The 23,860-nt window shown below is 40.7% G+C and overlaps 1 protein-coding gene across 3 annotated transcripts in view; it reads right to left on the bottom strand.

Annotated features, from left to right (window-relative positions):
* Positions 1-15,769: 15,769 nt before the first annotated feature.
* si:ch211-278j3.3 (E3 ubiquitin-protein ligase RNF19A) overlaps positions 15,770-23,860 on the bottom strand; it is a 104,753-nt gene continuing 96,662 nt past the window's right edge. For 2 of the 3 annotated variants that reach the window (XM_067984792.1, XM_067984793.1), the window contains 2 exons: positions 21,376-21,565; positions 15,770-20,608 (listed from right to left, as the gene is read on the bottom strand). In XM_067984792.1, the coding sequence (XP_067840893.1) occupies positions 20,425-20,608; positions 21,376-21,565 (374 nt within the window). In that variant the 3' untranslated portion in view covers positions 15,770-20,424. The remainder of the gene's footprint in view (positions 20,609-21,375; positions 21,566-23,860) is intronic. The other variant, XM_067984794.1, reaches the window with a different exon arrangement.

Genomic DNA, 23,860 nt, shown 5'->3' with positions numbered 1-23,860 from the left:
TGAAGTCTATTACTATCCTCCTCACTGATTACTACACTTCCAAGTTTTGTGTCATCTGCACATTTTGAAATTGTGTCCTGTACATCCAAGTCCAAGTCATTAATATATATCAAAAAAATCAGTGGTCCTAGTATCGACCCCTGGGGAACACCACTGTACACCTTCCTCCAGTCCAAAAAACAACTATTCGCCACTACTCTGTTTCCTGTCACTTAGCCAATTTAGTATCCATGCTGCCACTGCCCCTATTATTCCATGGGCATCAATTTTGCTGACAAGCCTATAATGTGGCACTTTGAAAGTCCATATACGCAACATCAACCGCATTGCTCTCATCAATCCTCTCTGCTACCTCATCAAAAAACTCAATCAAGTTAGTTAAACACGATTTGCCTTATTAATCCACACTTGTCCAAATGACTATTAATTTTGTCCTGGATTATCGTTTCTAAAAGCTTCCCCACCACTGAGGTTAAACTAACTGACCTGTAGTTGTCAGGTTTATCCTTACACCCATTTTTGAACAAGGGTGTAATATTTGCAATTCTCCAGTTCTGTGGCACCACCCCCATATCTAAGGGGGATTGGAAGATTATTGCCAGCACCTCTGCAATTTCCTCCCTTACTTCCCTCAGCAACCTAGGATGCATCCCATCTGGACCAGGTGACTTATCTACTTTAAGTACAGCCAGCCTTTCTAGTACCTCCTCTTTATCAATTTTTAGCCCATCCAGTACCTCAACTACTTTTACTGTGACTTTGGCAGCATCTTCTTCCTTGGTAAAGACAGATGCAAAGTACTCATTTACTAACTCAGCCATGCCCTCTGCCTCCATGCATAGATCTCCTTTTTTGTCCCTAATTGGCCCTGTGCCTCCTCTTACTATCCGTTTACAATTTATATGCCTGTAGAAGACTTTTGGATTCCCTTTTATGTTAGTTATCAATCTATTCTTATACTCTCTCTTTGCCCCTCATATTTCCTTCTTCACTTCTCCTCTGAACTTACTATATTCAGCCTGGTTCTCACTTGTATTATCAACCTAACATCTGTCATACGCCCCCTTTTTCTGCTTCATCTTACTCTCTATCTCTGTCACATCCAGGGAGCCCTGGCTTTGGTTGTCTTGCCTTTCGCCCTCGTGGGAATGTACCTAGACTGTACCCAAACCATCTCCTCTTTCAAGGCCGCCCATTATTCGATTATAGTTTTGTCTGCCAATCTTTGATTCCAATTTACCTGGGTCAGATCCGTTCTCAACCCACTGAAATTGGCCCTCCTCCAATTAAGTATTTTTGCTCAAGATTGCTCCTTTTCCTTTTTCATAACTAATCTAAACCTTATGATACTATGATCACTGTTCCCTAAATGTTCCCCCACTGACACTTGCTCCACTTGACCCACCTCATTCCCCAGAACCAGATCCAGCAATGCCTCCTTCCTCGTTGGGCCAGAAACATACTAATCAAGAAAGTTCTCCTGAACACACTTCAGAAATTCCTCCCCTTCTTTGCCCTTTACATTATTACTATCCCAGTCTATATTAGGATAGTTGAAGTCCCCCATTATCACTACTCAATTGTTCTTGCACTGCTTTATAATTTCCCTGCAAATTTTCTCCTCCATATCCTTCCCACTAGTTGGTGGCATATAGAATACTCCCAGTAGTGTAATGGCACCTCTCTTGTTTCTTAACTCTAACCAAATAGATTCTATCCTTGACCCCTCCAGGACATTCTCTCTCTCCAGCACAGCAATATTCTCCTTAATCAATACTGCCACCCACCAACACCCCCCACCCCAACCCTCCTTTTTGTTCTTCCCTATCTTTCCTGAACACCTTGTATCCAGGAATATTTAGTACCCCAATCCTGCCCTTTTTTGAGCCAGGTCTCCGTTATCGCCACTACATTATATTCCCATGTGGCTATTTGCGCCTGCAGCTCACCAACCTTGTATAAATGCAAGTCCTCACTTTATCTATTCTGTTGGTCTGTCAACATTTTGAAGAACAGTAAATGCTGATAAAATCATCAGAGAAGTTTACTCGGAGGACAAATTGTACCCAACTGTGTAAGTGCTGAATTACTGTATTATAGTTAAAATAACATCATTGTTGAAGCATGCTGGCTTAATAACTGTATCTCTGATGGTATTGATTTACCTCTTTTACAGCATTAGGGTCAATACCTAACACTATTCAACTTTCCAGGACTTTGTCAGTCACAATTTGTTGGCGAGGCATTTGGAATTTGAAATATTAAACCATTCGAGTGGATCTCCTATCCCTTAGCTTACAGGGTGTTGTTAGAAGACGGAGTGAGCTGTCCCCCAAAAATTTAGTATTTAAATAAAAACAACAGGCAGTTACCAGAATTTCTGAATTTAATGGAAATAGAGGCCATTTAGCAGAATGGGTTTAGTGAAAAAATTATTAATAAAATAAAAGCAGTGGCCATCTGATAGTGATGGAATTTGCAATTTAATCCACATGTTTATACAAATTTATTATTTAAGTAAAAGCAGCAGCTGTTTAATCAAATAGAATTCCCACAAAGGAAGAAATAAAAAAAACAATTCCTGCAAAAAGGTAATAATTAAATAAAAGGAACAGACATTTAGTCCAAGAGGATTGGACTAAAATGTATTAATGAAATAAAAGGAACCAATATTACTTGGCTTTCCTAAAATGTTTTAAGGATATAAAAGCAACAGTGCTTATTAAATTAATTATGCAGCAGGCTGGAGTGGGATGGGAATATTTTTTAATTCATTTATGCAGTAGTGGGGAAGGCCATCAAAAATTATGGGGAAAGCTCTTATGTTCGATTTATAAATGAAAAATTAAATGAGAGTTGAAAGCTCTGAATAAAACTTCAAATAGAAATTAAATATATTTATTTTTCATACTTAAATTTTGTCAAGTGTGTGTATATTTTATATATTGTGTGTATTCTTATAAGATTAGTTTATATTCATTATTTAGACTTATTCATATTAGATTGTATTATCTAATACATTTATATAAGATTATTTATTATATTGATTATTTATTTAAATAAGGTGGTAGAACGTAGCTCAGCAGCAGCAGTGAAGAGGGAGGTGGGAGAGTGACGGCTGGGAGTGATGTTAATGGCCTCAAATAATGAGGAAAGCAGGAGAGTGGGGCTCTGAGTAGCAGCCACACTTCTCGGCTGAAAGAACATTGAGAGGGGTGGAGGGAGGCGTAGAGTGGGGGCCAGAAGAAGTAGCAAGACCTTGGAGAATAGATTAATCCTTTTTTAAAAATTCTCTTGCTCCTGCACTAGGTGCAGTCCAAACCCATGTAGCCAAGTGCAGCCGTATGGATGAACTACTCCATCCACCCCTTACAATATCAGACATGTGTCAGACTTCTACAACATTATGAATTGAATAGTATTCAGCCAGATTTCCAAGTTTCTAGCATTAGCATGAAAACAACTTCAGTTTCACCTCAACATTTTGCATAAATCCCAAAATTCTGCACAGAATACCAGCAGTGAAGCTTTATATACAACACAGAAAATGCTGGAGAAGCTCAGCAAGTGAGGCAGCATCTATGGAGAAAGAAAGAGAGTTAACGTTTCAGGTCGAAGACCTTTCGTCAGAACTCAAAGATGTTAAGAGTTAAAGTTTTTGAGCAAGTACAAAGCCAGGGAAAGAGGGGGGAGGGAGGGGAAGGGAGGAAAGAACAAAAGGGAAGGTCTTTGATAGGGTAGAGGGCAGAAGTGATTAAATGACAAAAGGGATAATGGTGCAAGACAAGGAGGGTGGTAATAGGGCAGGTTAAGAAACAAACGATTGATCAGGAGGCTTCCGCAGTATTTTGCTTTTGGTTGAAGCATTGTATCCAACTTCTTCTGGGAGTGGAACTCTTTCCCAGAGACAGTACTGTTAGCTGGAACTCTGATCCTTGTGTACAAAAGTTCAAATGCAAAATTAACAGTCTCTTGCTGAACCAGTATTATTGCAAATTTCTTTACACTATGGGAAAGCTGGGTCCCATCACAATTCCTCCAAGTTTTTCTGTGTTTCCAGCAACCAAACAGGGACAACCACAAAAATTTCTTATGGAGATATTTTTTATTCTCCCAGAAACTACAAGGATCAAATGTGAGCGACCTGTCCTTGTTACAGTTCTGTCTAGTTGGAGCAAATTGTCAACATCACATATTGTACAAAAAGTTCAATAAAGTATTTCCTGCTTTTTGTATTTTTATTTTCTCCATCTTAAATTACTTTGTCTTTTAGTTTCTCCTCTTGTACTTTGGTGGACACTGGACAGATATCCTGCTGCTCAGCCTCTGAAAATGATCCCCCACAAATGACATCGAGAGGTGCAAATGAAGAGCATTAGTTGCTTCATGCTTTGAACTTCCCCTTGAGGTCAAGCATTCACTGAGTAGGGATTGTAGAGGCAAACTGTTATCTATTAGTATGGTGCATTGTTGTACCAATTTTGTGTTAAAATCACCACAAGATCCCAGCGTGCGCAGAATTAGTTTAGGTCAGGGAAGGTGAAGCAAACCAAGATGTTTAGTTCCTTGTTTCTCTTGGACTTTTCCTTTGTATTGATATTCCAGAATTTTGCTTTTTAGTAAATTTCCAAAAACTCCATATTTCTGTAATTGATTCGATATTCACCTTAATTTTCCATTATTCATTTAACTCATTTTTTTTTAAAAAAGGAGGGGTTGTGTGTTTGGATTGCAGGGATCCAACTGCTGATGTGAGGGGGTGGGGGTTGGATGTCTGGCCCAGGATCAGGCAATGCAGCACAAAATCGGTGGGGGCCCAAAGACTCAGTGGAGTGGGGGGGCGCAGAAGACGGCTGAAGGTCAGGTTGAGGAAGACCACAGAAAATGCGTGAGGCTGAGGGAGGCCAGTTGGGGATTGTTGGTAGGGCCTCATACATGAACAGCAGTGGAAGCAGGGTTCAGTATTTGGAGCTGAAACAGATATTAGGGAGCGGGGGTGGGGGGGGGGGGGCGTTTGTTGAGGTTCCATCTGTATGGATAACGGCTTGAAGGGAGTGGGTAAGGTTGCAGCTTTGTGGACACAGGCTTTGGGGGCCGTAATTATACTCAACAGGGGGCTGGGGCTGGGGAAGGGCTATCAGAACAGGACCCAGAGGGGTTAAGGAGATTATGTTCTTTAAAGCCACAAGGTGGGGGTAAGAAGGGATGCCAGTGGGGTTAACGGGGAATCCACAGCACTGGCAAATCTCGTGCCTTTGAAATGGAACATTGTGACCCATCTACCATTTTTAATTTAAAAAGCAGATTTGTTAGCAGGAGGTGAGGGCATATCAAATCCACACTGAAATACTTTGCTCATTAGTTTGGAGAGATAGTGGTGATCCTAAGTCTGATGAATGCTCTCTCCTTCCGTACCCGAAGCACTGCATTGCAATCCGCTGACACAGCTGCAGCAACATAATTTCCTTGCAGATTCAGATCGTCAAAGTGATGTGCATGTGGTCCATGTGAAACACGCCCGGGTGAGGTGAGGTGAGGGGATAAGGGGAGAAATTAGGGAGATTAAGAGGCTGATTGACAGTCAGCCGTACTCGGTGTGAAACATACCCTGACTAGGTGTATAATGTATGTGGGTGTGTGTCTTTGTTTCGTGATCTACCTGTATTTACCGACAAGCTGTGCACCAGCTGTGAGTTTTACAAGTGCTTGTGAAGGTAAAATAAATTTAGATAACTGGTAGCTCTTAAGAGTTTTCCTTTTTAAAATTTGAGAACCTTTTATTTCTGAAAATGATTGAGTGTTTGTCATAATTTCTTAGGAAATATTCTCTTTAGTTGGTTGAGACTTTTCAATTTCTTTTTTCCCTCTTTTTGATTTTTCAATTTTTTTTAATACCTCCGAGCTTTCTTTCTACCAGAAGATGTCCCATGGCACTGGTTACAGTAGGTCAGAGGATTATAATGTAGAGAGAGGAGCATTATACCATATAGCACACCTTGTATTAATCTCCTCCTAGAGTGCAGCTATGTTCAATATGGTGTATCCCTTTAATGCCACAAGGGACAATTACAGTGCCTTCTTAAATAATTAGAGGTTAATTGCTCTTCAGCAGATCCTCGGGTCAATTAGAGGTTAGACTGGCTTTTTTTTAAAAAGTGTGACTCAATCAATTAGAAGGTATTTTCTATTCATATGGATTTTTCTCTTTTATATTGGAAATGATTGGCAAAGTGTCTCAAAGTTTTACATACTAGCAAATCTCATGGCATTGTTCACAGTAAATGTAGGGGGGTATCTGTGGGGTTCTCTCGTTTCCCCGCTGTTATTTCGGAGGAGGAGCTGCAGAAACCCTGAGGAAACATTGTAAATACCGTTTATCCAAGGTTTCTGTGGCTCTTCTACTGAAGTTATGGTGGAGAATTGGGATAAGCCCTGCGGAAATTCACCTCCGAACTGTTTTAGAAAGACGGGTCATTATGCCTTGTGATGCACCATGTATCATTTTGCTGCTGAGATGAAGCTGTGCCCTGTAAGACCTCAGGGTTTAGTTGCTATTCAGTCTGCTGATAAAAAAAAGACAAAGCCAAAGTTGTTAAGTATGATCACAAAAATTAATTAAGAGGCTGCAGATATTTTCTGTTCATGTAACGTTTCTCTATATGCTCCAAAAGGCCTGGCTTGACTTATTTATACTTGTCTCAGAGAGAATTCTCTCAAATGGGAAATGGACAAATATATTTATTTTTATATATCTGAAATGAACTCTGAGGTTTTATCAACCGCCCATGTTTTTCCACACAGTAAATCATAGGATTACAAACTGTGGTCCATAAGGTAATCAGATTTCTGTCCATCTAATTTTTGTACTTTTCCATATGTATTGACTTACTAGCACATTGCTGTATACTGATAAAGATGCTTTTAATGCCTTTTGTAAACAATTTTACAACACCAAGTTATAGTCCAGCAATTTTATTTTAAATTCACAAGCTTTCGGAGGCTACCTCCTTCGTCAGGTGAACGATGTGAAAATGAAATCCTCGAGATGAAATCGCATTTATAATTCACAGAACAATGCTTGGTGAGTACAGACAGTTTTTTCAACTGCCCGTTGCCAAGGCAATCAGTGTGCAGACAGACAGGTGTTACCTGCCAGGTCTCACAGAATATACCAAGTGCCTTGGTATGTTTTTCTACCTTAAAGGTACTATTCAAAATACAAGTTGTTGTTGATAGCACAATGTTCCTTTGGGTAGGGGATGACTTTCAGACATTAGAACAGGGGGCTCTTGAGAGTGTGTTAGTAGTCGCAGGGAGAAGTGAAGTTTGGAGCAAATCCAAGTAAAAGTTCCCAGGTAACCAAGTGAGACCAAAAAGAATCATTGGGAAAGGACCATCACAGGGTGTAATTTGAGATGCTTTCCTGAAATTGGGGCATTGCCTGGGAAGAGCACACTGAGCTTTCCTTCTACATTATATCTGATCGAAGAGTACTTGATACTTAAGCAAGAAAGAGAAATATTGCTTTTCCAGTATTTCTTGCCTTACTGAGCACATGTATCCAAACACAACAAATTTGTGCTTCTGAATTGACATGCAGCTGGGAGAAAGGAAATAAAGCTGCTTAGGAAAACATTTAAAATCAAACAACAAAAAATAAAATCACAAGCATTCTATTAAAATGGGTGCTTCTAAAAACATCCCCCCCCCCCCCACTAACCTTTTGTGGCTTCCAATCCAAAAATTAAGTGACTTATTCATTTTAGAGTTTGAAAATTTTAGTCGTCCAAATGCTAACCTAATGATTCATATGGTGGTGCTTTTATATAATTTTCTTCATGCGAGTTAGCGTCAGTGTTTCTTCAGTCTCCATGGATTCAGCCGTCTGCCCTGCCAGGAGGACAGCTAGCATTTTCCCAGACCTCCAGCCAGCCACCCCCTCCCATGCCCCTTGGGTGATTGTTTGGGGGCACAAGGTCACTTAGGAATGATTTTTCCTCACCCCAACAAAGAGCTGCCTCTTGGCACAACTCGGATCAGAAACTGATTAGACTGGGAAAACCAAACTTCATTTTCCCACTTCTGTGGTGCTCGGTAGTAGTGGTTCAAGGTATAATGTTATTGCACCTCTACTGCATACCACACTAGATCAGTGTGGGCTGGCTTGGATTTTTTTTGCAATGTGGGAAGTACATTGCTTTTGTTCAGAGCCTTCCTCTAATTACCTAGCCACAATCAGAAACTCATTACAGGGCAAAGGCGAAATTGTGACTGATGCAGCGTATCATCATGCCACTGAGTGCTTTATAGTATTTGTTCGTTTTGTATCAGCTTTCATGGAGTAAATTTGATCAAAAGAAACAGGGCTACATCTGTCAGGTAGACTAGATTTTAGGATAAGTTTTCTGAAAAAGGCTAAGGTGTGAAAGGTTATGGGAAATGTTAGTTAGCAAGGGTTAAGAATAGAGCGAAAACTGCTGAGCACTGTATATTCTGACGGCTGCAATGAGCAGACGTCCCTTATCCGAATAACAGGGCTGGCGTACTTCCTTATCCCTGCCTTTACAAGGCTGTCTCATCGTCTTTGCTTGGTACCAGCTTGCAATGTGATTAACCGCTAACTAGATCATCTGCTGCTAACACTATCTTCCTGTGCGAACTGCCTTGATGACGTTTGCTTCTGTCCTGTCACTCCTGAACTGTCTGCTTCTGTTAGAAGTACAGGTATATTCCTGATCTGCCCGGCTCTGCTAAATAGATTACTAGCGGTCAGAGTTCCATTCACTTATGAACAGGGCCCTTGCCATCCATGAGCTTATTGTGGATGATTGCATTGACATCATGGCCTTAATGGAAACCTGGCTGATGGGTGATAATACCTTCCCCCTTAATGAAGCCTCCCCGCCTGGCTATATCTTCCACAACTTTCCCTACCCCGACCGCCACGGGGGCAGGGTGGCCCTGATCACCAGATCACACTTTGGTCTGGCATCTTCTCTTCCTTTGAGCATCTCATCTTTCACCTCTCCTTTAAAATCCTCGTTCTCGACCATCCACCCAAGTACCACCCCAAGTTTCTCACCGAGATATCGTCACTGCTTTCCTCCTTCAGCCTCTGCAGTGAGCAACTTCTCATCCTCGGTGATTTCAATCTCCATCTCAACTCATCATGCTCTCTCTCCTCTGAGTTCACTGCCCTCCTATCCTCCCTTAATCTCTCCCTCCATATAAACTCCCCTACCCATATTCACGGCCAACCCTTCAACCTCGTCATCTCCATCGCACGTGGCCTCTCTACTCCCATTGTGTCAGTCGCGGATAAGGCCATCTCTGATCACTTCCTTGTATCCCTCTCTACCCCTATCCCCCTTCCACCTCCCAACCCCACTTCCTTCTGTATCCACCCCTGGAAAAGACTCGTCACTTACAACGGCACTTTCAAATTCCCAACTGTCTAGTCTTGGGTCCTCCATTCACAATACTTCTGCAGCTACCGTCTGCTCAATTAGACCCTCATCTCCACCTTTGATGCTCATGTCCCCATTAAAACCAATACTCTCTCTCACCCTGATCATTCCCCATGGTACGGCCCTCATTTTCATTCTCTTAAGTCCACGGGACGCAGACTTTGAACATTTATGGCAGACAACTCATCATTAGCCAATCACCACCACATCTGGCTGGATCACATAAAGCACTATCGGGTCCGGCTCTCCTCTGTCAAAACAGCTCAATATTCCAGAATCAAACTGGAATACAAAGATAACCCCCGGCTTCTCTTCTTCACTACAAAACATCTTCTTAAACCCCTCTCACCTGACTTCCCCCCTCCTCACCTCCAACAAGTGCGAGGAGCTCATGGACTTCTTTGTCACTAAGATTGAGAGTCTACGTTCAGCTGCCTCTGCCACTTCCCTCCCTTCCCCCAGCCCACCAAGCCAAACTTCCCCCAAGATATACCCCTACCCTAGTCCTGAACTCACATCTTTCTCTAGTTTCTCTCTTATCTCCCCATATGCCCTCTCCAAACTCATCTTGACCATGAGACCCTCCTCCTGCTCCCTCCACCCTATTCCTACTAAACTGCTGACCACTCAACTTCCCTTCCTGCCCTCCCATATTAGCTGATATTGTTAATGGTTCCCTCGCCTCAGGTACTATCCCCCTCCCCTTCAAATCTGACATCATCACCCCCCCTCAAAAATCCTACCCTGTCCTTGCAAACTACCACCCCATCTCCAACCTCCCTTTCCTATCCAAAGTCCTTGAACATGTTGTCGCCTCCCAAATCCGTGCCCATCTTTCCCTCAACTCTATGCTTGAATCTCTCCAATCAGGTTTCTGTCCCTGCCACAGTACTAAAACGGCCCTTATCAAAATCACAAATGGCATCCTATGTGAGTGTGACTATGGTAAACTATCCCTCCTCATGCTTCTCGACCTGTCTGCAGCCTTTAACATGATTGACCACATCATCCTCCTCCAACACCTCTTCTCCATTGTTCAGCTGGGACTGCGCTCTCCTGGTTCCATTCTTATCTATCCAGTCGTAGCCAGAGAATCACCTGCAATGGCTTCTCTTCCCGCTCCTGCACCTTTACCTCTGGAGTCCCCTGAGGGTTTATCCTTGGACCCCTCCTATTTCTCATCCATATGCTCCTCCTCGGCAGCATCATCTGAAAACACGTCAGATTCCGCATGTACGCTGACGACACCCAGCTCTACCTCACCACCACTTCTCTCGACCCCTTCACTGTCTCTCACTTGTCACACTGCTTTCTGATATCCAGCACGAGCAAAAATTTCCTCCAACTAAATATTGGGAAGACTGAAGCCATTATCTTTGGTCCTCACCACAAACTCCATTCCCTAACCACTGACTCCATCCCTCTCCCTGGCCACTGTGAGGCTGAACCAGACCATTCACAATCTTGGCGTTCTATTTGACCCTGAGCTGAGCTTCTGACTCCATATCCCCTCCATCACTAAGACTGCTGACTTCCACCCCCATAACATCATCCATCTCCACACTTACTTCAGCTCATCTGCTGCTGAAACCCTCATCTATGTCTTTGTTACCTTTAGACTCGACTATTCCAATGGTCTCCTGGCCAGCCTCTCACCTTGCAGCCTCCGTAAACTTGAGCTCATCCAAAATTCTGGTGCGAGTTGGGCACCAAGTCCCGTTCTCCCATCCTCCTGTGCTCCTGTGCTCACTGGCCTATATTGGGTCCCAGTCCGGCAACGCCTCAGTTTTAAAATTTTCATCTTTGTTTTCAAATCCCTCCATGGCCTCACCCCTCCCTATCTCTGTAACCTCCTCCAGCCATACAACCCTCCGAGATCTGTGCTCCTCCAATTCTGGCCTCTTCCGCATCCCCGAATGCTAGAGCCCTAAGCTCTAGCATTCTCTCCCTAAACCCACCTCTCCTCCTTGAAGGCGTTCCTTAAAACTTACCTCTTTGACCAAGCCTTTGGTCACCTGTCCCAATATCTCCTGATGTGGCTCGGTCTTGAGTTTTGTTGATAACACTCCTGTGAAGCGCCTTGGGACATTTTACTACATTAAAGATGCTATATAAAAGCAAGTTGCTGTTGTTGTAATAGTCAAGGGACTTCATGCTATTAAGTAAACAAAATCCAGTGTATCCTGAACAATTTGCATTTTTACAGTGCCTTTAACAAAAATAATGCCCCAAAGCCTTCACAGGTAGGCATATGGAAAATGGATACTGAGCCGGAAAAGGAGGGTGTCCAAATGCTTGGCAGAAAAGGTGACTTTTGAGGATTTGTTTTTTTAAAAAAGAGGTGGAGAGATATGAGAGAGGAAATTTCATAATAGATCCAGGCGGCTGAAAGCTCCACCAACAACGATGGGGCAAAGGGAGGGGAGGATGCCCATAAGGCTAGCGTTAGCGGAGCAGAGTGTTACAGAAGAGGTGTGTACTGTTGGAGGAAGTTGAAAAAAAATCGGATTGGGTAAAAACATGGAGGGATTTAAAGATGAAGACAAGGATTTAAAATTTAAGGTGTTGGGAAACATGGAGACAATGTAGTTGGTGAGGATTGGTGACCCCAATGTTTTTCATCGGCATGATCGCTGAGAATGCCAGACCCACCCCTGCTCTCCATCCAGAATGCAGTTGGATGCTGCTTGCTCTTTGTCATGGCGTGCCCTATTGGAGCTGCTCATTATTGGTTGGGCTTGCTTTCTTCTACTGGCATTGATCGAGCTGACCATAATGAAAAGTCCCCTCTCCATACAATGTTCCTGATGTTGGTATTTTCACTGATCTTACACGCCAATTTAGCAGATAAACAATAAGCACTAACCAAGGAAGTAAAGCACACACAACGATCAAAAATCACTCGCACTCTGCTTTTTGTCTTACCATTTTACCAACGAATGCATAAAAAATTTAAACTACACAAGCATACACCATGCAAGTGAGTATTGAAATCACATGCTCAACGAGTGTCTATTACCCATTTACTAAACAAAATACAATTGGCCACCTGTGGCTAGTGACTAACGTATTGGACAAAATTAAGACATTGGCCCATACTATTCAGAATACTGCTATTTGAGATGGTCTGCATTGTTCAAGGCAGCCTGCAGTTAGGCCTAGATAATTTTGGAAAAAGGACATGACTAACCATAAGGGAGCATCTGTTTCATCTTACAGATGAGGAGAGGCCGACCACCAGTGATCTAAAAACCCTCAGGGGACTCCAGAGGTAAAGGTGCAGGAGCGGGAAGAGAAGCCATTTGCAGGTGATTCCAAAAGGACGTTGAACTCGTCAGCAGCTTGTCCCAATGTCATGCAGCCTTGGCCACATTTCATGCGGTGCCTTACTAGAAGGCAGACAGCCCGACGTAACAACCATTCAATGCATTCCATGTCCTGATGCGCCAGCATCATGGAGTGTCGCTGATCCTTCCACCATGGCCCTTGAATAATCTCCAGTCTGAGAGACCACTCCGCCAATATTACTGCTACCAGAAAAGGAGCAGAGGGCACCGTCACAGGCATATACTTGGACTGAGAAGTATACAGTTGCACAGAAGACAAAATCCTATTGCACCATCAATGCCGTAGCTATTTTAAACTTTAATTCCTATCGTATCCCCCTCCCAATTTCAACTGAGATATCAATGAGAAACTACAACTTAAGATACCAGTGCAGTGTCAGAACTCAACCCAAAGTCAGATATTTTAGATATTAAAAAAATGATCTACTGAAAATTTCAAAGTGATAAAATCAATCCTAAAATATGAAAGCAGGGATGTTATGCTGGAACTGTATGAAACACTAGTTGGGCGACAGCTTGAATACTGCGCACAGTTCTGGTCACCACATTACAGGAAGGATGTAATTGCAACTAGAGAGGGTGCAGAGGAGATTTACGAAGATGTTGCCAGGACTGGAGAATTTTGATGACAGATTGGACAGGCTGGGGTTGTTTTCCTTGGAACAGAGGAGGCTGAGGGGTGATTTGATTACGTATAAAATGATGAGGGGCCTAGATAGAGTGGCTAGGAAGGACCTATTTCCCTTAGCGGAGGGGTCAATAACCAGGGGGCATAGATTTAAAGTGATTGGTAGAAGGGTTAGAGCGGAAATGAGGAAAATATTTTTCACCCCAGGGTGGTGGGGGTCTGGAACTCACTGCCTGAGAGGGTGGTAGAGGCAGAAACCCTCAACTCATTAAAAAAATACCTGGATGTGCACCAGAAGAGCCGTGGCCTGCAGGGCTACGGACCAAATGCGGGAAAGTGGGATTAGGCTGAGTGGCTCGTTTCTCAGCCGGCGCGGACACGATGGGCCGAATTTTCTATGATTCCAATGTCTACCAGCCCCCAATTAAGCCAGGCACCTTATTTTCTAATCATGAGCTTCATGTTTAGGTTTTACACAGAGTGGCAGTGCCAAATGTACTTCTAAACTTTGAAGTGCCATACTGAAACTTAAGGAAAGTAACAAAAAGAATCCTGCTATAGAATCAGGAGTTTACACACTGCATTCTCAATTCATCTTTGCCAATAGTCCATCCATACAAATTCAAGGACTTATTACTGTAGTATTTACGTGCTTTCTTTTTTCCTTTAATGAATAAAATTGAAAAAATATATATACTACAGTTAAATGTTCATCTTCAATAGGACATTTTTACATAGATTAATACCTATATAATCTCCTCTCTTCTCCACACCCCCATGATCCCGAAAGACAGATAAAGCATCTTCCTTACAAAACATTTTTTGAAAGTACACAAAGGTATAGGCAAATGCTAAAAAATAATCCTGGTAAAATGAGTTGGCAGATCATTCAAAAAGGAATTGAATTGTCATGTGAAGAAAAGGCACACAGGCATGCAAATATCATTGCAAACTAAATGACAGTTTACCCAGCAACCAGCAAAAAGATGGATCCAGGTTAGTGGTATTTTGATGCAATACAAGTTTGTGCTATTGTACTAATACACCATTTTGTGCATTCTGAAGCATTTTTGGCATAGCTCGAACTTAGCACAGTACTTCAAGGGCTGGATTAGTAAATACATTCAAATAAATGGAAAGTTCCTACCATGGTAATTAAAAATACAAACACTTGCAAAATGTTGTTTAAAAATGCAAAAGAACATTAAGTTATGGAGGGCACAAGCCACTTATGATCCTGTAAAAGTATCCATGATTTCTACTTTGTCTAACCTCGAAAAGGAACAAAAGTCCAAAAGAGGTGAAGGACCCTTGTTGAATCTGGAGAAAGTTCGACAAAGCATTTTTAAGTTATTTGTGCAATCAGAATGTTGATGGTTGCAGATAAGGGTCTTAATTTTCATTAAAAAAAGGGAAAATTGTTACATTTCCAGATGAAAATTGGGGAAAAGGGAGAAATTCAATGCTCACTCAACAAAATACTTAGCTTTGGTTGGTCTTTTCAATCAACTACGGAGGAACATGCCTACTGTTTGCTATTCATAGCAAAATTATTATGGTTTTAAATAGAATGAGTGTAATAATGCTTTCGCTTTAAATCATCACACGAGATAATTAAAGATGAGGAATACCATTCAGCCCATCTTAATTCATTCATCAAAATCCCAATGTCCCCCACTCCCTGCCACTGTAGCATCGAATTGCTTCTTCCATATTCAGCTTGGTTAAAAAACTTTTCTCTGGTTTTACTTTAGATAAGTTATACAACTAATTTTAGTATATACTGAAGGTGAGAAAATTCTACAGACCAAGGAATTGTATTCCCTCGAGTTTAGAAGGCTAAGGGGCGATCTAATTGAGGTGCTTAGAATGATAAAGGGATTCAATAGGGTAGGGGGAAAATTCAGAACAAGGGGGCTTAATCTTAAAGTTAGAGCTCGGCCATTCAGGAGTGAAATCAGAAAGCACTATTTCACACAAAGGGTAGTGGAAATCTAGAACTCTCTTCCCCCATAAAGGCTGTGAATGCTGGGTCAATTGGAATTTTCAAGACTGAGATTGATAGATTTTTGTTCGGTAAGGGTATCAAGGGACTTGGATCAAAGTCAGGTAAATGGAGTTGAGGTACAGATCAACCATGATCTGATTGAATGGCAGAATAGGCTTGAGGGGCTGAATGGCCTCCTCCTGTTCCTATAACCATGCTAGATGAACATGGCACACAATTAAATCTCTTGAAATTCTCAAAAATGGAAACATTTTATGAAGTTGCATGGGTTGACAAGTCTGTTTAATTTTCAGGTTTCAAGAGAAAAACTAACAAGTAATAATGTTTAAATCAAGGAATTTATTGATGATAAAAAATAAAAAAACTGAACAAAAGAGCTCTATCTACAGGTGTGCAACAATTTCCAGCATGTCTGTTCTCAAAGGGATCAGAGCGAGTGAGAGGCAACCCTCAAGTTAAAATCTGAAGTGGAATTTTAAAAGCAAAAATACATGAAACAAGTTTGAGATCAAGACCAGTTGGATGGATGGAAATCATGTTTCCAGTCTTGAAAGGAACCCAACATTGATGAAAGGACAACACAAATTTGGTTAAAAATCATGTGAAGCATTTAAAAATTAGAGATGACAAGTTAATGTTCATAGACAGACATCATTAGATAGATCTAATTTATCTCCCAGACCAGGAACGAGAAATTTAACAAACTTGAGTGTGAAAAATCAATTTACTGTGAATATAAGTGATACCCGTTTTCATCAGGATGAGGGACAGCAGGACATACACTTTTTCACTTCATAACTAGTAATACCAATCACTCCCAGATCAGATATAGCATTGTTTAGATTCAAATCCAAATTCCTCCATTCAAACTGCCCCAGACAGTTCAACTTCAAAGTAACATGTTGGTGCAAGTTGAATGTGTGTTGAATCTGGGTAGGAACTGCATGACGACTGACTGAACCAAGCATACTTGCAATTGAACAGTTCAGTGATATCAGACTATCCATTGGAGCTGGATTTTAAACAAGTCTCAGGAAATGAAAATCCATTGATCGCTAATACATAGTTATACAAGTTTCTAAAAGGCGTCACTTAGACTATTGAACCAGTTTTCTTCTTAATTCATACTTTTAGATATTTAACATATGAATTATCCTTACAGATGCACAATTAAAAATTAGGAAAAGTACAGAATTCATTGCAACTGCATCAATTAAAAAGAGTACAGGGCATTATAACACAGTAGTTTTAAAGCCCTCACCAGAACAAAGTCACCATTATATTTCTTTGAAATGCTATAGGTATGTGGACATGCATTCAAAACTTTTCTCACTCAAGTTTGTTTACATTAAAGGCATTTCCATTTCAGACTTTATATATTACAAAATGTACTGTCTTATGGCAGAGATTCACACTGTACTATCCTTTATGACTGCATTCATCACTCTCAGAAGTGTGCAACCTAGAGAATTATAGGTACATATAGTCCTTATATTATTCTTAACATATGTTAAGGAGCAGCTTACAATTATTATACCAGGTTTCATGGCAAATATGTTTAACATCTCAGCTGCCATATTGACATGTGCATATTGGTTATGCTCATACCACAGCAAAGCAGAAGTTACAATGAATAGTGACAATATATGCTTTTAAAAATTGGATTATGTTTTAATAGTCATGAGAATGGAGATTAAGCAAATCATGCATTGTATGAGGAGCATTCCTTGACAACAGACATTATAAAACATTTAAAATACTGCAAAATATTCACTCAGTGGTTTATGAATGGTCATGAAGAAAAGATTTGTATTAAAAACATCTAATGCAAGGCATCCTTAATTCAAGAATCCACAATTTTGTCAGGCTTTACCAGTCTGCCTTTGCAACCTGGAAGTGACACAGTGGTCCTAACATAATTCTCACAGACTAAGGCAGCAGCATGTCAGGTGGGAGGACATGACCCAATGGACACCTGGAAATGTCGAGCGTAATTCTTCATTTGTTTTCTCAGAATTATAGCAGTTTCTAAGACAAGCAACACTACTGAAATGATTCTAGAGAATTGCTTTCACTGTATGATACTAGCAACGTGAGTGCTTGGTGTCCTGTTTATGAAGGAATGCTCCTTTACGATATGGAACCAGTTACTTGCAGATGGAACCAGTCAATCTTTGGTGCACAATCCAATATGGCAGCAGAATAAGGGTCCTCCACTCTGATAAGACATGCTCAAAATGTGCTGCAGCCAAAATGTTTTATAATTTAGGATATCGAGATTGTAATGTGCCAATTATTATACAAAGATTATCAGGGGACCATCTGATTATCTAGCTCCCAGAATCAGGGTTAACCACTGGAATAACGCTTTCTCCTAGCTGATACAAAGCTAAAGCAGACGCATTTAATTCAACAGTAACACCCAGTAACTTATTTGCTGCTATTACGCACATTTGAGATATTAAACATGCTGTTTCAAACTCTTGCAGGTTAATGTTGTCTGCTGAACATTTTGAAGCTTTCAATTTAATCGGTGTACATTCCTGTAACGATTTAGGTCTTTTTGAAGTTGATTCTGTTCAGTTTCTCTAAGAATTCCACATACCAAAACAAACATTTCTGGCACTTTGTGGTCTCTGGATTTACATCAGAGAACTGCAATCTGACACTGTATGGAAAGGCTGTGCTAACTCCGATTCCATAGGTCATGGGTACTTCTGGTTACACAACACCAATACTTTGCAGCAAGTTGGCCTTTAAAATTGGCAAAAAAAATTAGACTGCTTGTGCTACTCCAGAGTCGGCCAGTAGTGAAACCGCATGTTTGTGTTTCAATCTCCTCGTTAGTGCACACAGACGACAAACATCACAGCACAGTATCGGAATTAAAATGTCGGCACACTGTTGTCAAGGTTTGAAATTGAACGCAGAGGTTAAAGTGGATTTTCACTGAGCAACAGCCAGAAGATGGCACATTCAATCCTGAAGAAAATCAGAAAATCACTATTACTTCTGCAGTTGGAGTAATGCAGAACTTCAATGAACCACCCCCTCTAGTGGTCACCATCAGAAAAGATCACAGACTTTGGAAAGAATATACTGAATTTTAAGCTTGAGTTTTTACATCAATAAACTCTGTCTGTTTATCAAGGTCAGTGGTGTTCCTTAGAACTATTGACAATGTTGTTCCATTCTTTGTGAAAGGAAGCACATTTGCTGTTGGCAAGATGGGCAAAGTTTAGCCTAGGACATGTAGTGTGCCGGAACAGTCATTTGCCCTCAAAAGACCTGAGTTTCAAACCAGGCTCAAATGGGGATGGAATATCTTGTTTTATTATTGAATTCTTAACAGTAATCCATCTCGGATCCAAGCCCCAAAGGGCACAAGTGTACATCACTGACCTTCTGCAATGCATTACTGATACATACAAAACATCAGATCTTCTAATGCAAGAGTCATAACTAGTGTCCCAACTGAAACCACTGGCAACTGCAAATGGCAGGTGTCTTGTGATAGAAGTGTGTGTGTGTGTGGGCACACAAACAAAATGGGTAAATTTCATTTCCCTAAATTCAGCGAGGGTTCTCCCAATCTCCCACTGTAACTACGGTGGAAGACAGGCTGAATCCCCCCCAAGAAGCAGTGTAAACAAATGTTTCTTTGGGGTTCTGGTCAGAGATTGGGAGAACCCGCATAGGATTTAAAAGCTCATATCTAGAGTAGATAAATGCCATCTCTCATGACTGATTAAACTACTATTTTGAAGCATATGTTAGGATTTTCATTCAATGACTGCATGACTTATGCAAATCATGTACAAAATCTGCATCAAAGGCTTCAACATGTAGCATTCCATTTATAATAACTATACAGATTGAATTTAAAAAATGTGTTTTTTTTAAAAATTGTTTTGAACCAATCCCATTGTGTTTGAGGAAGGGATTTCCGTGAAGAGTAAATAAGTTAAAAATGGACAATGTCCTAACAGTTAAACGTGTTAAAAATATTGAAGTTCTCATCACATTGTGGAATTAAACTGTCAAAGTGAGCAAAACAGGGAGATAATCTCCAATTCCACTAGCCACCTCAGTTTATATCCTTTATACCCAAATCAAAAGCAACCAGTAGCAACAAAAAAAATTAAAAAGGACCCTGGTTGGGGGAGTGGGTGGAAACTAAAGTCTGCATTTAATGTAGGAAGGGTTTTAATTTTCACTTTTTATAGTTCTTGGTATTTCTGTTTAAAAAAAAGGTTAAATCCAGAAAAAATAAAATCAGGAAAGATGAATGCTATCTGACTAAAAATAGTGGTGGGAGAGAAAAGAATTGCTCAAAGATTCATTCAATAGTTAAAGCTTATCGACCCTAGAAATTAGTGCATCCAGTATCAGCCAACAAGTGCTCAACAGTTTCATAACATTACCTTGTCTGCTGTTTTAATGGAGTGGTAAATCAAGTTTATTTTAAAATTTATGTAGATAATAATTTCTCTCTCATTTTTTTTAAATCGCTAAAATACTTATTTGTACTTGGGTTAGACAAATGGTCAACATTTTACTAGAGTGGAGATGGTGGGAAACAGTAAAGATCACATTCTATGCCACCTCTAATGCAGCTGAAAATGGTGCACAAAATCAAAGCCCAACAGGCATGACAAAAGCATCACAAGATTTCTGGATTGGGAAGTCTGCCAAAATGCAGATAAAAATCAGAGAAGCAGTATTATTAAAATTCAAGAAGGTGGGTTTTTTTTTAAATGAAAAAAAACAAAATTGAAAATGAGGCAGCTTAAGATGTACACTGCACGTATGTGGGGCACCAGATGGTGTACTTTGATAACTTGGTGTGTCAAGATATTAATCAGGGTTTACAGCGGTAAAAACTCAGCAATTCCACATATTAGTTTAATTTTAATCTTTGATTTATGGGGGTAAAAATTACTGCATCTAAAAAGGAACATGGTTTAAACTCTTTCACACACAGGTCTGAATGGAAATCCGTTCGGTATTTGGGCTAGTGCCGCACAACAGTTCTCGTGAGCAGTGTGGTGACTCCATAGACAAACTGTGAACAGACAGGTAGCTACTGCTGCTGCGGTCTTTTGCACCACCAGGCTCCGTTTCAATATCCACGTGGACCTCTATGTTCTTTCCTTCCCTATAACAAAAGCAGCATTTAGTAGGTTGTAGCATCAATAAATACACACAACCAAAAAGCCAAGAGCATGAGATGGAATAAAAAAAATGCAGATGCTGGAAATCTGAAATAAAAACAGAAAAATGCTGACAGTTTACATCAGGTCAATCAGCAATTGAAAAAGGAAATAAATGTTAAGAGTCTGAACTGCCAAAGTGTTTCCAGACAAAAAAATATTTTTTCTTCTTGTTCGCTGCTGGGCCTGATGTATATTTCCAGCATTTTCTATTTCTAGACATAAAAAAATGTAGGCTTGGCAGTACTAGGGTATTTTGCATCCTAGTAACACATGCAAAGCACTCTTAGATCAGATGTAGTGTCAGTTACATAAAAAAAACACATTTATGTTGTCTGGGGAGAAAATTTCAAATAAACTACTACAAAAAGAAAAAGGAAAGGGAAATAACCTTTTTTCTTCATCGTCACTGGGTGGGTTCTGGGATTCTAACTGTAGTTGTTAGAGATTTGGTAGAGCTCGAGTCCAGTTTATTCAAAGTAAAACAGCAAATACAATTGGCTTTGAGAACTAGTCTTGCAATTGACAAATCAATTAATTAGTAAAAACAATGATTTTATTGCTTAACACATTAACAATTCATATAATCCATGTTCAGAACAAAGCAATTGAATGATGTTTGAGATACCAGGCTCACCAGAAACTTATGATTAGGGTAATTTACCCAGGACAATTTATAAAACCAGTTCATGTGACTTCAGCATACATTTACCTGTTTGAAGAATCCTGTTCTGCACTCAGCATGCTTCCCGCTAGTGCCACAGTGCTTGCTGACTGATCGTTTTCTAGTTTGACACCAGCTCTGTCTAGATTGCTTCCGCTTGCACTCAGGCCACTGGTCACCTCTTGCACACTGCTCCCGCTGATGCTGTGGTTATGTAGTCTAGGCCGTGGCTCGTTAACTGCAGAAAATTTAAGGGATGAACACTTAATACAGTTGGAACACCGATAAAGGTTAAACTACTTTTTCCAAGAAAGAGTGTGCTTTAAAATAGAAGCAAAATACTGTGGCTGACCTGCAGAATGTTTTCCAGTGTGCTTTCTAATGATTTAATCGACTAAGTGTGCAATTTACAACATCTATACTTGAGCCTGCTTTACCATTCTACTTAAATGTCAAAATAAAAAAAGTAAAAGGCCAGACAAAAGAAATCATAGAAAAGTTGCTCTACAACCAAAAAAAGGGCACTTCAGTATGCTGTTTTCAACACATGTATGACAATGTTGCAGGAAAGCACAAGTACAGGATGAGTAACGGCCATATGGCCAATTTATTAACTCTAGGTTAGAAGAGTCAAATGTGAACTGGATTGAAATAATACTATGCAAGACGAGGCATATTTGCACCATGGCCATTTTCCAATCTCAGTCTGGGGGAGAAGGTGGAAAATATCTGGTGAAGGTCAATTCCGTAAATTACGAAGCTGCTACTGACTTTGAATTTTGAGAGATTCTCTGCATCATATATAGACCAAAAAAGGGTTTGCGCCAATGCAAGCAGCTCACTTTTAGGTTGCGGGATACGAGACAGACAGGAAATCTGGTGCATTTTTACTGACTCCCGAATGGCTTCCGATCTTTGCAATCTCAATGTTGCCTTGTTAAAATACTTCTCAGAAACAGGGGGAAAAAAATCCAAAATGGACTACTAGATGATTGGCTTTACCTCACATAGCCTAATGCTATACAGCAGCTTTTTAAAAAAGGCTGGATAATTGGGGAAGTTTGCAGGAAGGAGATAAAGTCACCAAAAAAAATTAACGCTGGGCATTTCCTCAGGGGTTCACTTGATCGGCTGGAGTAACTTTGGCGAAAACCCCATTTACTCGAATATCCGGGGCTTCCACCGATCCTGAGATCCCGAGAAAATTCCCAGTAAAAATTCATTTATAAATGAAAAGAAAATACAAATTGAACAGAGAAAATGTTGGAAACACACAGTAGATGTGTTACAAATCAAAGAGAAGACAGGCTTTGAAAGGTCAGGAGGTGAGTCAGCTTCTGCCCTTATAACCACAGTATTAATACAGTTGGTCTAGTTAAGCTTCTGGTCAATGGTGTAGTCAATTTGACTCTCTTCAATTGTTCGAGACTGACTCCACAATGGTTAATAGTCATATGACTTCACTTAGCATGAGAAAGAATCAATACCTTACAGTATTGAAGCAGTTGGGTAGAGGCTGCGACTGCATCCCAAATTCCCTCATACACGTACTTTCATTCTCGTTTACCCGCTAGGTACCTTCTTTTCTGTCCTCTACAATCTGACTCTAGCAAGGAGTCTCTCTTTTATGCTACTTTTGGGGGCGGGCACAGGGGCTATTGCTGACATAGGTGTTTACCCTATTGAGGTCTTTCTAAAGGGAGAGGTAGCCAAAGAGGCATTGCGGATCTCTTTAAACAAAGGAAGAAGAGTTAGTCCCCTTATCTCTACATTTTGCAGGCAAAAGGCTGATTGAGTGGCCATCAAAATGTCACCCCCCACTGGTTGACCAATCATAGGCTTCCAACACTTGAGGGGGCCAGCCTCTCCAACTTATACTGTTATCTCTTTACTTCAAGGCCGAAGCCAGCAGCATGGACTTATCTTTTCACACTCTGCCTGTTCCCAAGCCACTAAATCTGAGGCCTCCTGTTATGTTAAGGCTGTTGGCCATCTAGCAGCTTGGACAGCTGTTTCATTCTGTGGCTGCAACTGTTTATGTTAGCAATCTCCAAATTTGCAATTACCTTAGAAGCAAAAGGCCTGATAAATCTTACAAAACCTATAAGTGCGAGTTAGTTACCATATATTCCATGTACTGTTTGATTAATACAGAAAGGTGATCAGATAAAAACAGTAAAAGTTACATATCAAAAATACATGTAGTACAATGAGTCAAGGTCTACTGATTCTGGTTGCCTAGCGACATGTTTGGACATTGAGGCAAAAACAGTGAAATGGGCCTCTGATAACATGGTTGTGTGTTTTTAACTACTATTTCTGAATGTGTGTGGAAACTATATTTCCTTACAATGGTGACTCCCACGATGTTGGCTGTGGGGGACGTGGGGGACTTAATGACAATGTTGCCATTGCGGGGGAGGGGGTGGGGGGAGGTTGATGGACTTAGTTGGAGGTCATCATTGCCCGGCACTTGTGAATGTTATCCATCACTTGTCAGCCCAAGCCTGGTCCTGTCGTAGCCTGGCATAGG

This window comes from Heptranchias perlo, chromosome 5 (genome assembly GCF_035084215.1).
Source record: "Heptranchias perlo isolate sHepPer1 chromosome 5, sHepPer1.hap1, whole genome shotgun sequence".
Classification (NCBI taxonomy): Eukaryota; Metazoa; Chordata; class Chondrichthyes; order Hexanchiformes; family Hexanchidae; genus Heptranchias; species Heptranchias perlo.
Note: the sequence above shows the minus strand (reverse complement) of the source record. Positions and strands in the feature narration are given on the sequence as shown.